Here is a 15,504-nt window from a genome sequence, read left to right on the forward strand (position 1 = left end):
TGTTGCCAGTGTCCTCGTGGATTTATCCTGAGGGTGGACAAGGGCTCATTGTTAACATTATCAAATTGGCCATTTAAAGTGAAGTACATCTGGTGTGGGTGGAAAGACACTATAACCTCCACTCTAGTTCAATAGGTGTTGAGATATGAAGTTACTTCTCCCTGCTGTTATGTATAAGTAAACTCGCAGATGGTCACAATGAATTTCTCCACTTTGTCTCAGAAATTGAGTTTTTGTTCTCTCTCTTTTCTTTGAAGAAGTGTACTTCAGCTTTCATACATGTTATGTCCATAGAACAGTAGCCTACTTCATTAACTCTCTATTAGGAAGCAACATGATAAATGTACTGTACAGCAACGTTTTCATTCCAAATGGCTGGCCCTCCCCTCTCACAAGCTCTCACTCTGTTATTGCCCACTGTGAACTACTCTTTAGCCAAAGTATGGCCTTGCTACCACCAGCAGATGTTTCCCCTCGAGCCACCGTGAGAAGTGACTGGCTTGACAGAGATGAAATTTACAGCGCTCCACAACTCATCCTCTCGTCACATGGCTGAGTGAGCAAGGAAAATTGGGAGAGATATAGAGGGAGATTGAGATAGAGAGAGAGAGTGAGAGAGACACCATAAAAATAATGAGCAAAAATGCTCACAATGTCAAACCGTCTGTGCAGGAGTTCGGCTGTAGAGTTAACCGTAAGTTAGCTGTTAATGAGGTAGTCTGTACGAGCTTCTCTATTTGTAAAATGTGATCTAAGAACTAGTTGATTGAGATGAAAAACAGCAGAAACGTCTCATTGACACCTGGAAAAAGATCAGTACTCTATATAGAAAGAGTATCGTTTTTGTTGTCTATTATTATTATTATTTTTTTTTTTGGTCTTTCCAACACTGAAAATGAAAAAGTACAGATTATGGATCCTGTTTGACTGTATTGGTGTCCCTCCAATGTAAGCTACAAGTGCTAGCAGGTCCTTACTAACAATAGTAATGTAACCAATCTAAGGAACATGATTTCATTTACTGGGTACATAAAAAAAAAGATCTGTTCATGACTGACACATTTATTGTTTTCTATTTACTCATTGCTTGTTGAGCCCTAGTTGTGGTTAGCATTTCAGCTTGCAGAAATCAGCTTAGAAATAATAACTGGTTAGCCTTTAACAAAAGGTTGCTCAGTTTTTCATTATACATGTCTGTTACACCTAGTGTGGGCTATCAAATGTGCTTCATCTGCATGGCCAGAATAAACTACCCTTCTCAGATTTATTTTTGAAGAGACATATAATATTTTAAATATATCACACTATAGAACACTTTTTGCTTCAAATTGTGTATTTCTAAAATTCAAATTAATCAATGCCTATCAATATCTACATGTTAATAAACTGGTGGATCTTACAGTGCCCTTGTCTGAATACAAGATTTCTCAAGAGACTTGTACAGAGAGCTCACAGATGTCAAAGCAGAGCTCCCAGAGACACACACAAATTGTATCCATAATTACAGGAGACATTTGAATTTCATCATAACTCCCACAAGTGTTTACCGCCGAATGTTGAGATAATAAGTGGTACTGTATATGCACTATTAACGTAAAATACAAAAGAATTGTCTTGACTGTCTGCCCGCTACCGTGCCACTCAGATAGCTATTTTTTATTCTATTAATTCTTGAGGCCTCGGCTCCACTCTTGACCCAGTCGTATGGAAAAACATGTCGACCTCCAATCTTTACTGCTATGTGTGTATAGTAGGAGGTTTGTGCGTGTGGGCAAAGGTGCACAGATATAACACTTCTCATCATTCTCTTTTCTTTTTACTCTTTTTGGTTTTGCAGTTAATGCTAAGGTTTATGCAACATATGTTCCTGTTGCATATTAATTTTGTTCTTTTGTATGTTTTATGTGCACCACCCTTAAATCCCCTTGTATAAACTCTATGACAATTAAAAGCATGCTAATCACCACTTACCAGCAGCAAAGTATTATCTTTTAAGACTGTATTGTGTTGGCAGATTAGTGATTATCACATTCCACCCAGTTTTTTTTTATATTTTTTATTTCTAACTAGGTGTGGAGATATTTGCCAAATTGCCATATATTTCTGTTTACAGAATAGCACCTCCTAATTTGTGTAAAATGGTATCATCTTAATAAATAAAACAAAATCAATCATGTTTCCTTTTGTGCTTTTGATGTGCTAATCTGCTTGTTGCAAATTCAGGCCAGAGTGGAAATGAAACACGGTTTCCTGAATTAACTGTCCAGTGGCTTTTGTGTTATAAATGCCATAAAGCCATTTTTGCCATCTGATGTCATTGCTTAGTCGTAAATGTTTGGGTAATGTTCTTTTTTTAAATGGTTATAGAGAAATATGCACTTACCAGATAATTAACAGTTTTTATATGTTACCTATAATGCAGACAGTTTGCAACACACTTTTTAATCTAGTGAAATAGTATAGCTGCTCTCACTCTTTTACTCTAGCTGCTGATTCTCTTACAAAGTCCTCAATTAGCAAGCTGGCGTGCCGACAGTCTGATCATGCCACATAAGATGAGATTTATGGAGAAAATAATCATGTGTGAGCGCTTCAGCCCACTGGTGCTGACAGTATTCTTCAAGCAAGGACTGATCTAATATTAGTGGTTGCCCACAAACACATGCTTGAAGATGAATGTCATTGTCTTCCTGCTCATGTTGGTAGTTATGAATATTTGAAAGTGGCATATTCACCTTATGTACCATCTATGTCAATCCTGAGTTTCAAAGCTCTCTCTTTTTACTTCATCCAGTCAAGCGTTTGATGCTTTCATAGTGACTGCATGATTGGATATCTTGGCTCAGCCTCAGCTGGGTGTTTGTGTACTTGGCAACTGTCAGTAAGTTATGAGGCTGCTGATGCTGCTGGCTGTTTTTCTCAGAAAACTTTGCAGTGGTTCCTGTTTAGAAGAACAGGCTAGAAAACAGTCAGACGCAGTTCATTATAGGTATTAATTTGTCGAGGGGTTTTTATTGCTTCCCCGCAGATCTGCTTGTGGGCGATATCATGGTGCCTGCTGGTGTGGCTGCCAAGCTTAGCTCTTATGGTGCTGCTATCTACTCATGCTCAGTCTTTGGGTTGTTTTTTCATTGGCAGTATATTGAAATGCTTCATGCTTTCGGTTACAACAGCAGAAAATTTTGACTTTCCCATGTCAGCACTTGGTAACTTTTGAGGTACTGGGGATTTCCCATTGTTGTTGTGAGTTTTCACTTGGCTTAGCTTGGACTGGGATAAATAAAAGGGTATATACCTGCTTTAAGTGAAACACAACATGACTTTTAACACTTACACCTTTTTTTTTCCTACAGATTTCAAAATCAGTATCAGAGAAACCTAATTAACTCATAAGCACTGTGTTATGTGACAGCTTGCTCTTGTTCATATATTCATAAATTAGGTCTAAACAGCTGAGCTCTTGTTAATATTCTCAAGATTAGCTGCTGGATTATGATCACACTCTGTGAACCCATGACCATCTGCTCTTTATCAGTTCTGCTTTTCAAAGGAAAGATTTTGTCTGCTTCAAGCCAAGACTCTTGATCTCAGCCGTGTATCTAGAGCTCTTTGCCTACCAGCCATTCATCAGGGTGAATAATCTGGTCATTATCCTGCCTCCTTTTCCTTACACTTTTATCATCTTTCTTACCTAGAAAGTTACACCTGCAAAGGCTTTTAAACAGGTGGCCACAGTGTCACTGATCCACATGAATGCAGGAGACTAATGTAGGATTTTGTGTTGTGGACCAGATTCCAGGTCAGTGTTAAATATAAGGAGCTGCTAGTCTTTGACAGAGCTGAGGAAGAATATAAGCAACAGCCAAAATACACTGCATTATGTATCTTCTGTGTCTGCTGGGACTGTGGTATTTGGGCAAAAAGAGACCAGACAAACTAATGAGGGACGTTGCTCGTTTCCTAAGGTGTTCTTTGATTTCCCTGAAGTACATGGGGTTGAAGGAGTAATAACCAAAGTATCGGCCATTATGTGCAACACCCTCCACCCACTGTGCAGAACCATAAGTGCTTTTGACAGCCCCTTCGATGCCACGATGCTCCACCTAAAATTTATAATAGAGACACCTCCTTCCTGCTGTTTGAGACACTACACTTGCCACTATCTCAGTGGACCACAATAACACCTGAACCAAAAGACATAAATAGAAATAAAATCTATACCTCAGTAGGCATTATCGATATACTCTGCTAACCTTACACAGCATATAGATGAAGATTACTCAGAACAAGTGCGATGTCATTGAATCACAGTTCATTGCTTTTAAGTTTTACTACAGTTGCTGGTTTTTCTTTTATGTTAACTTGACGTGGTGGGTATGGTGTGAGTTTGTTAACCTGGGGCTGGGTTTTCTTCAATACTGTGGACTAATGGAATTGATTCAAAGTAATTCAAGTTCAAGGAAATTTCTAATGACTATATTCCTGATGTCAACTAGTTTGATGTTAGAGGAAGAAAATCAGTTGAGGTAAGGTGTTCAAGAGACAGGCATGGATTGGAAAAACTGGTATTTAGAATATTTTACAAAATGTAATTAATTTTAAATGTATTATGAGAAATGAGTTGGGTGTTGTCTCTCTGAAGGTAAGCTCACTAAGAGACTTTGGGATTGTCCCTCTGGGAACCATTAATATCTACAGCAAATTTAATCAGTCAAATCCTCTATGTCGGTTCCATCTGCAAGCTCTCCATCAGTAGCAAACAACAGCCCAAAGCAAGACTACAGAATGGCTAAATTCCAAATACCAGGAAAAGATAAAAGGAAACAAATGTTAGATTTCTTTACCTTTTTTTTCTGACTGCACCCAGGTGGGAAACAAAAGTCTATTGGAGCCAACTGCTGGTGGAGCTACCTAGGGCCAGTGAGTTGTAATTAACATAGAGCTTGGACATGTGTTATTCTCCCCCTGTAGACCCAGACCAAAAAAGTGAGTTGTCTCCCTGCATTACCGACCCTGCATATTGTTAAGGCAGTCTGAAGTACTGCCACCCAGAAAGCCTACATTTGGAGCCTCTCTAAAGCCTAGCCCTCCAGATGGTCCACCCATTTACTTCAGATACAAAGGTTAATCATACCTTCTATCTGCTAAATAGGAAAAACAAATTAGATTGAGTGGCTGGCTGAATATTAAATACGCACTTATCATTTCATATCAGCTTTTTTAAAGACAAGATTGTTGCACAAATAAACAAGCTTTAGTTTTTCAACATTAATGAAATTAAAGGCTTTTTGTTTTTATTAAAGATATTAACACTGGCAATTCATCTTCCAGATATGGAATTATACTGTAATTCCCAGCTCTGTGCTTAAAAAACAATTTCTTTTTGTGCCAGCAGTTATTAAATAAGCAATCTAAATAACATCACAACACTAGACAGACAGCTAAATTTGCAGTTAACAGCAATAAATGTAAGACAATACAGAGCCGACTGAGTCTGACTTTACCAATCTCTTCAGTGTTGATTGGATTTTAGCTTGAAGTAAACATTGCTCATATACAGCAAATATTTGAACTATGGCATATAGAGTATTAGATGTGTTCGTATTGATGTCATAAGTGAGCTAATTCCACATATTGTGTGATGTGAAAAAAAGACCTCTGAATATAGCTGTTAGTTATTAAAAGCTGGTGCAGGGTTAAGTGCTTATGAAATGTCTCTGCTAATGTTTTTCCATCTTGGTGAGCTGTGCCCTGTTAATAGATTACAAAGTAAATGAGAAAAGGTTAGGATTATTTTGTAGCTAGAAATAGGACTTGATTGCTGAATAATTTGTGTAATCACGCCATTGCCCTGCGGTATAGCCAGAACAACAGGGGGACAATCTTAGACATAAATGACTGTGGCTGGATAGTGTAGTGGTAAGATCGTAAGACCGAGGGTTGGATCCCTGCTGTTGCCCACCTTCACTAGGGGTCCCAAGGCAAGACCCCCTTACGCTTACGCTGCCTTTGCCTTGTAGGTTGCTTTGGATAAAAGCGTCTGCGAAATGTTAAAAATCTTTAAAGGCATTCTGTTCATTGACACTCTTGGCAGTAAGAGACCTTTTTATAGTATATATGAGATAGTGTGGGCGAGAGTGAGTCTGATATGTAAACCAGCCCAGTGGGCAATGATATTTCAGTACAAACATTGGAAGTGCAGTTATGGTTGGGTCTGTATGTATTGGTGTTGTGTGTATGTGATACTGATTAAGTGTACAATGGAAAATGTACAGCTGTGTGACCATGTGTCTAATACAGATTGACATACAGTTCATTCAATCTTTCAATCTAGTATCTATCTAAGATACTAAACATAGCTGTGTTATTAATAAATGTGTGTGAGGAACGCGTTCTCTCTGTGCTGGTGTTTTGTTCGATAAGAGTAGGGAGTAGATCCACTTCAACAGAAAAACATGTTAAGGTACAAACAGAACACCCCGGGCGCTTTGATCACATTCGTTTCTCATCTCGGAGTCTTGCTCTCCTCAGGAGATCATCTATGTTATCCCCTAGTCTTAAATCGTCAGGAAGTGTGAAGGGATCAGTGTGTCAGTAGGACTTAGGAGCAGATGACATACTCAGGCTTTCTGTGGCTTTTATGTGGAGTCTCTTTCTTTGTCATGATTTAAATTAAAAGGTGGTTTGGTGTAGCTGGCCATTTGGACAGTTTTTGTTCTTGGTTTTCACGCTGATTAATTTAATCTTATATCTTATATTCTAGTTATCTAAACCTCTCAAATGTTTCGGGTTTCAGCAGGAACACAGGATTTTCCCCACTGTTCTTCCTGAAAAACACAAATAGTTACTGTACCATATCTTACTCAGACAGTCACTCTCATGGCTTTATTACATTTTGGCACATTTTAACTTCTAATCCTCTCATGAGAATATTTTTCAAGACCATCCTCACGTGGGAATAGGTTTCAGTGTGTTTCTCGGAGAAGCCAGCGTTATCTAACTCATCCACAGGCCTGCTGACAGTACAGCACAGTCTGTTTGATGTTGTAGTCACACATTGACAGTTAGAGAGATTTATAGAAGTAAGTGCTCGTCCTTAAGGCTTTATGTCCCATTTTCTCTCTGAATCAATAAAAAGCCTTCACTGCACGAGGGCCTGCCGGCATGGCACGTGTCCTTTTGAGTGTGTCTTTTTATGTGTTTTTATGTGTATGGGACCATCCTTGCAGGTGTGTATGTTTTTTGGATGGAAGCCACAATTATTATCTTGCAAAACAGTTGAGAGAGTTGGACAATAATGCAATTTAGTTTCAGTGCCACATAGAAGGGAAAGCTTTTTTTTTTCCTCTGGGACTTGAAATGAAATTCCATTCAGATGTGCATAGTCATGAATCAATGAATGAAAATGGCATGATGATGACTTGGCATCCAGGGGGATTTGCAGCACATGCGCTCATGCTCCTATTATAACCATTTATCACTGCCAGGGTTCATTCAAAGGTATGTACAATATTTTTACAGCTAAAAGTGGTACTCTGTTAGGTCAAGGTATTTTATTTCAGTGTCCCTTTACTGTGAAAAATGAACCAGAATACCCCGAAGAATTATTGTCAGACACATAACACTTAGTTTTAGTAACTTTGGTAACTTTGTTTAGATTCAGACACACAGCCTCTATGAGCATATGCTCATTTACGGTGACTTCCCACTCACCATCTCCAGACAAATTAATTTCTCAGAGTTGCCTTCAGCTGCAGGTCTGGCCATTACACAGCTGTTGCCACCAACTGCAACACAGAACTCTCTCAACACTATGAATCATTCGGTTTGGCAAAATATCCAGGACCACTAGATTCACTGTAAATGATGAAGTATTTAATCATCCTTTACCCTTATTAATGAAACTGCAGAGGAGAATGCAGTAATTTTTTTTTTCATCAAATTTAAGCAGAAGTATATACATTTCTGTCACTGCAGGCAAAATCTAAACTAATGATCATATTGTTCTTCTCTCCCCTGCCCAACTTCTGGCTTGTCTTGCACTGCTAATATGGACATCTACGCAGGCTCAGGTCAGTGCTGTTCATTCTGTACATACACTCTGCTTTAGCTAATGAAGACAAAATGCATGTCAGATCTGTCCAACTTACATATACTCCTGTGACCCTTTTGGTCTTTTATTCGAGAGAAGGAACAATAGTTTGATTGGAGAGAGAGAGAGAGCTACATGGATGGACGATATTCCATCTGCTTTTAAGCTGGAGGGGCTCAGATTGACATTTTCTAAAGAACATTAGCACTTCATTATATTGTGAATAGACGGCAAAGCTTATTGAAGCTTATGTTCCACGAAACTGAGCCACATAATGCCATTTTCGTATTGCTTATCTAATGTATATATATATATTTTCTTAAAGTATCAAAGAGAAAACTAAATAGCAGAATGTAGAGGCTGTCCACTTAGCATTTAACCAATGAGAGGATCTGGTCTGTTGCAGCTGATTCTAAATGATAGCCTATTAAACTTTCCTCCTCCTCAATAAGCTCCTTGTAAATGTTTGTGTCCTAAAAATGTACCAGTGAGCAAATGCTGCATTTCCCTGCTCTGTCTGTGCGTTGTACTAAACAAGCTTCAGCAAAGCATTATTTAATATGAGTCGGACACATTTTGTGTTGTGGCGCCGTGGCCTATTTGTTAAGAGCCACGGTTGCATGATTGAAAAATCGTGTTACGGCTCGATAAACGGTGTATGTTTTGCGAAAAGTGGCTTGAAAGTTGCCTATTTCTGTTGACGAAAATTAGCTGTTAAGCTCGAACTGTGCACTTCAGCACTGGTGGCGAAAGTGAGAGCAGAGCAGTTGCCAGTTTACCCAGCAGGGGCATCTGTGGGGACAGATGTGAGATGATGAGGGTGTGTAATAGGCATCTGTGTGGCCCGGAGGGGAGGGAATACTCAACACTCATTCCCTCTCTCTAGTCTGCACACATGCTCACACTCACACACACACACTTACAGACACCCATTACAGCTTGTCATAGCTTTTTCCGCAAATTGTCCTCTAGAGTATACCTTTTACTGTGGCAGACTGTTACATAGATTGAAAGTAAACATGTGTTTACAGGAGCATTGGGCTAGCTGCTCCCTTGGTTATACAGACATGCCAGAGTCACTAGTTAAGTGGGGAGAAGTGAATAGGCTCAACATTCAGCCAACAGCATCCTCAGCTGAAGGGCCTATTGCCATGGTCATTGTTGTTTTGCACACCTCATGCTGTTCTTTCCATATCATGCACAGGTTTTATTTCACCTGAATAATAAATATAACCTTTTTAACTTTTTCTGCAGCAGTATGCTTCCTATGCTTCCTGTTATATTTGTCACACCCTTAACGTAGAAAATGTAATCAATGATTTTTCCTTCAACTGTGAATAGTATTGATTTCAAAACACCCCTGGGAACAGTATGCTCCTTCATAACCCGACTGCTTAGTATTACAATAAATACATCAGCAAAAGAATTGAAGCACATGTTGTGTTCGTAGGCATGAATCTCATTACATAGAACATTACAGAGACATGTTCACCTCCTAGATTAAGAAAGCTAGTTAAAACTGAAAGCATAATAAAGTATATTTAGCTTTGTCAAAGATAAACCTATGAGACATGCTGTTTTTAGAGACATCTTTTTAATGTACACTAGGCTACTATCGTCTACATTTACTAAAAGTATATGCATCTATTCTTTTTCCTACAGTACACGTAGCTTGGCTGTGTGTGCGTGTGTGAGCCGATTTGTATGCATGTCCAATTTCTAAGGTTGCATACTCTGTTGCTTTCTCACTGTAATCTGTCATGTGTCTCTATTTCCTTGTATGTATGTATGTATGTGTGTGTGTGTGTGTGTGTGTGTGTGTCTGTGTGTCTGTGTGTGTGTGTGTGTGTGTGTGTTTGTGTGTGTTTGCACATGCACGTGTCCAGGTGTACGAGGCAGTGCCGTGCCACAGTGAATGCAGCCAATATGAGTGGAGGACGGAGCCCTGGTCCATTTGTACCATCAACACTGTGGACGACCTGCCAGCCTGCGGGGAGGGAGTCCAAAGCCGAAAGATCAGGTTAGTGAACGGGTCACGCTTGGTGACTGCTACCCTGGCACTGCAGCACACACTGAGAGAGGTAAACTGGCAATGGCCCTGTAGCTGGCATCAGTTCTAACACTTGCGGTGCCAGAGAAAAATGAACAGTCAACACAAACTACAGCCTCCTAATTTTTCTTTTTCTTTTTTTGTATATATACACATACATTAACATCTTTAGTATACAGTATGTCTACTTATGTGAGTCACACATATAAATGTTTAGATGACCCAAACACAAACAGGACAAAAGGTGGAGTCCCTTTAATATGCTGCAAAGCCATGCCTAGTATGTACAAGTAAAAGTAAAAATCTATTTTTAGTTGGAAACTTAGAAATTGGTTTTAAAACTCAAAAAAGAGTCAGTTAGCAAAGCCCCAGAGACTAGTTATCCAGCTGCATCTCCTGCTCCACTAGGTGTGTGAAGAAGGGAACAACAAGTGGGGATGCCAGCAGTGTGGAGGACAGTTTGTGTGATCAGGAAGAAATGCCATCTAGAGCCCAGGTCTGCTTTCTGGCCTGCCCCAGTGACTGTGTCGTGGCACCCTGGGGAGCATGGAGCGTCTGCCCTCTGGTAAGAAATAATAACTGAGTGATCATGTCCATCTACCTCTACCTTTTGAACCCTAATAGATGAAGGATTCTTTTTTTTTTTTTAATGTTTGTAGGAGAAGGGAAAATAAAACAAACAAACAAAAATTTGCACATCTGTCTCACCACTTTTTGGGCCACAGATTGCGCAACAAACCACAAAACAAAGTTTTATTTGGATGATCCTTTGAAAAACGAATTCATATATAGAATTCACTCAATGCATGAGAGGATGTGTGCATGTGTGCATGTGTGTGTGTATGTGTGTGTGTGTGTGTGTGTGTGTGTGTGTGTGTGTGTGTGTGTGTGTGTGTGCATGTGCGTTATGCCCCCTAATGTGACCTGGCTGCTACCCAGGATGCACTGAATGAAGCCAAACTTGATGGTTTCTTAAGAGTTATAGGAGTGATCATTCCGTATGGGGCTAGAGCACTGACTTTATTTTGTTGTAGATTATCAGTCTCTTCCATTTCCACTTTGAATTCCTCTGGATCAGATTTCCTCCTGCTTTTACACGGGTCATAAACTCTCCATGACAGACACCAGTAAAACACACAAAAGTCTCATTTAACGACCACCTCCACCATGTTTGCACCTCTTATCAACCGTGCAATTTGTCTTAGTAGATCACCCACAAATCAGGTCCCATGTGTGTATTGTAGTCACTATTTTACTTTAATACTATTCCTAATTCACTCTATAACATATATAAGGATACTTTTCCTCTTTTATTTAATACATAAAGCTTACAATTGTAAAACAAATATTGTGTGTTAAACGTCTGACAACAAATCATCATGAAAAATGATTTCTATATATTTTATTAATTATGTGTTAATTTAGAAAAGGGTAATGCAATTTTAAATAGCTTTTCCTAATTTATTAGTAATAAGATATGAATTACTGCTTGAAGCCTTCCATTTTCAAACAATGTAAGATTAATATGTTTTGACTTCTGGTTCAGTTAACTCATTTCAAATGTGATTTCAAAATTGAGCTTTCTTTATTTGTTATTTACAGGTGTAATGATTTTTTTCTTCTTCTTAGACTTAGGCCTCACTGCCTATAGTCCATGATTTTAAAATGAAATGATAAATTAGTTTATTAAAAGAAGCTGCATACTGTTAGGATTTCCAAGAATAGCTCCTAGTATAATGATATTTGTTGCATTGAGTCAAAAGTTTTACGTTTTGCACTGAGATATAAAGCTTAAAAAAACAAAACATATTGACATTGTAATTACACATTGAGGAGGTGTTGGGTGTTGAGCTCATGGGTGCATTTACCCAGCTGTTCTGTAACTTTGTGTAGTTGGAAAACACATTTTGCATTACAATGTAGAGTAAATTGGGTTTACTAATTTACCTTATTTCTCTAGTGAAGGTTAGCCTTTAGGCTAGAATGATGTAGCACATGTTCCCCACTGATTCTAGCCAAAAGCTACCGGTCACTCGGCCATGTAGCCCTGTCACAGGTTTCCTGTCAAACACAACAGCTCACTGGAGTGGAACACCGGATTCTGGGGAAAGAGCTTATTTCAGATACTGTAGAGACATTGCTTAATTAGTCTGAGTGTTCTCCACAGATATTTAGTTTCATTCAGCCTTCCAATCTGCAAGCTTTGGCAGCACTCTTTTCATCAGACAAACGCTACATTATCTCATGCATTTCGTGATAGAACGGTGATAAAACCGTTCATTTGAAAGCCAGTAAAAGTGTAACAGTCTTATAAAACTGTTGTAGATGATTTCTTTCTACAGTTAAATCTACCCGGAACCACAGTGGAAATGTTGGCATTTGTATTTGTCAAAAAATGCAAAACTCTGAAATAGGCAGAACTTAATCAATAGGTCTGTGTGGTTCAGACTTGAATGTTACAGCAGAATCAATTGAATTTTGGATACTGGAAAGCAGAGAAAGCATAAGTTGTGAGTTTGTACCCATTCCAGTTAAGAATAATAATAAAATAAAAGTAGAAAATGTACACCTAGATTTTATTTAATACCTATCTGTCTATACCTATAGATACATACAGTATACCGATTCTGTAAGCTCAGACAATGTTTCTGTGGTCTTCAATCTCACATGAGTTTAGTCTATGCAGAAGAGGTGTCCTGTAGTATTTCAGGTTCTGTTTCTAGATGCAGCAGTCGACTGTGTCGACAGTTTTCCAAAGTACTTCTATGCCTGCATATCTATACTATGGTAGCATGATGTAGACACTATACATACTGTATATACTAATGACTGATTGACAGTTCTTTCACACAGTTTGACATATGCACAACAAATCTTTGGTACATCTTAAACTTGACACTCCAGCTGCATTCTAACATTAGCTCAGCTGTACTCACTAGCTAGACAGCTCACCAGCAACTTCTTTGAAGAGTTGGGTCTCCGTGATTTACAATAGTTATTTACAGAATGATCCAATGACGAGATATCGCAGCGTTGCTCAACTGTCGTCAGTGTAGTTACCTGTTCCCTCTGATGCAGGCTGGTGGTTACAGTACGTGTGTGTATCTGAATATGTGCATGTATGGGGAAGGGAGCAGGAGGAGCTGACTGACTATATGGGATGCTTTACTGAAGCAAAGGCGTGGAAATGTTTGATTTTTTATGTTATTATGAGTGTAAATACATTATTTGTTCATTATGAAACTATAACAGGACAAATTAAGTGACGGCATTGCCATCTTCTAGGTTATTGATGGAAAACACTTTGCAGAAGTGGTTGTCCTCTAGTTAATCAATTGCAGTTGTTCTCTTAGGCAGATAAAAAAATAATGGCTGGTCAAATATATTTGGGCAGCCATTAATATACCTGGGCAGTAACGCCTGTGTGTTCCCTGCACATTGACTTTACTTGGGTGGGTCCAGTCACTGATCATCCTTGATGCTGCACTCTCTTCCATCTTCCACCCAGACAAGCACGTCTCATCTGTCTTGGCTGCTGACTGAGACATTATTTTTCAGAGGCACTGATGAGAGATTGAGATCTTCAGAACATGCAAGTTCCTAGACAGAGAAATTTCCCCTGCAAATGGATAGTATTAGAAGAAAACAGGATCTTTAATGTAAATTATGCTCCTCCACTGTAATTGGAGATAGTTGTATAGCCCCAGGCCCCAACTGCACTGATCAGGAATGAAAGGTGGCCTAGTGTAGAAGGACAATATTCTGGATAATAATAGTGTGATGCTTCCCTACACTGTCCACATACAATGCATCCATAATGTTGTGATGGGTAATGATTTTCTTTCTTTGGTCCTATTTTCATTAGGTTAAAGTCAACTTTGTCAATAAAAAGCAATTATGGGGCACTGTATTTAGTTCTTCCACTTTGTGAGACACACATAAATCAAACTGTATCAAAGGTTCATTATACTGAAGGACATTAATCAAGTGCACTAAAATGATGCTTTTGAAAGTGAACTGGGAACTAATGGCTGTATCAAACTGCAAAGCAGGAAACCACATCTGCACTTTATTTATTTTTTTTATAAATATAACACTTAACCTGTTGTGAAGACTTGTACTTGTTGAGGCCTCATGTGTCCAGACCCAGTGACCAGCCTGACAGCTGTGCAGAGATGCTCTTTCGATTGAAGCTTGCCCTTCTAACCAGTCAGAGAATTAGAGTGTAGCAGCTGTGGAGCAGATTTTTGAAATGGTTAAGACAAGAATCAACAGTTACAGTTAAGTCAGAGGTTATATGTCCCTGTTGGAAAAAAAAGTAGTTGTCCCCTGTCCCCACTGGATTGCTGTATCAAGTGTAGTGGATTTTTTAAAATGTTTTTTGATGTCATTATAAAAGAGGGATGGCACGCCAAGACAAACAAGAAGGCACCAGCCTCCTTTTTGTCTTCCACTGATCTTCCCTCCACTGATCTATCCAGTGTGTATGAAGTGCTAATAAGTGGCACTTGTTTTTAGTATTGCTAATTTCCCAATTTGTTCATGTAGGCATTGTGTTAAAACTTGCTTTAATGGGTTAGTATTGTTCAGTCTGCATACACACAAAAAAATTAGTTTAATTCAAGTCAGTATTACTTCCAGTTATAGATAATGAACAACACTACAATCTACAATCTATGTGGGTGCTGTTGTGTATGACAAGGAGAACCTGTGAATATGTATGCATAAACTGTAACTGTGCTTTGATGTATGCAGATTGCTGGCACCTATAGGAACTTATAGTAACTCAGGTTGCAAAACACCACAGATTCTTGGCTTTGTGAATCTATTGTGTTCTGCTTATTTTACAGCTGCATGAACTGAAGCTGGTCTTAATCTGACAATAATTGAGCCTGCGGATCGCAGGACCTTATATATCTAGCATACAAATGCATGCATCTGGTTGTCTGAGAGTTGGTGTGAAAACATTAAGAGTGCAATAAATCACGAGCCTGACACAGAGGCCTCTCATTAGGAGGTGACAGTGACTGAGGTGCACGTCCTGATGCATCAGGAGCAGAGGGACAAATGCAGTTCAATGCGAAGGCCTTTATCAGTTATATCTTTCCTCCTCCCTTAGAGACTGAGCTGACACTTCCTCCATATTCACACATCCTTTTCTTCTCTATTCACACATTTCCATTTCCATGTATTGAGTGATGTGCTGATTCTAATCATGCTTCCACTGTCCCTCAGTATATATACAGTAAATTATGTACTCTTACAGTTGCTCTTCTAATTACTGTCACACTCAACTTTAACTGCATTCAACTGCACCATGTAAAATCCATCCTATTTTACATACAGTACTATGCAGGAGAAT

The 15,504-nt window shown here is 38.9% G+C and overlaps 1 protein-coding gene across 1 annotated transcript in view; it reads left to right on the forward strand.

The window, feature by feature from the left end:
- thsd7ba (thrombospondin, type I, domain containing 7Ba) overlaps positions 1 to 15,504 on the forward strand; it is a 110,437-nt gene that overhangs the window by 79,023 nt on the left and 15,910 nt on the right. The window contains exons 16-18 of the mRNA XM_026375818.1: positions 8,067 to 8,072; positions 9,979 to 10,112; positions 10,551 to 10,707. Coding sequence (XP_026231603.1) covers positions 8,067 to 8,072; positions 9,979 to 10,112; positions 10,551 to 10,707 — 297 coding nt within the window. The remainder of the gene's footprint in view (positions 1 to 8,066; positions 8,073 to 9,978; positions 10,113 to 10,550; positions 10,708 to 15,504) is intronic.

The sequence above is a fragment of the Anabas testudineus genome, chromosome 21 (genome assembly GCF_900324465.2).
Source record: "Anabas testudineus chromosome 21, fAnaTes1.2, whole genome shotgun sequence".
In the NCBI taxonomy this organism is placed as follows: Eukaryota; Metazoa; Chordata; class Actinopteri; order Anabantiformes; family Anabantidae; genus Anabas; species Anabas testudineus.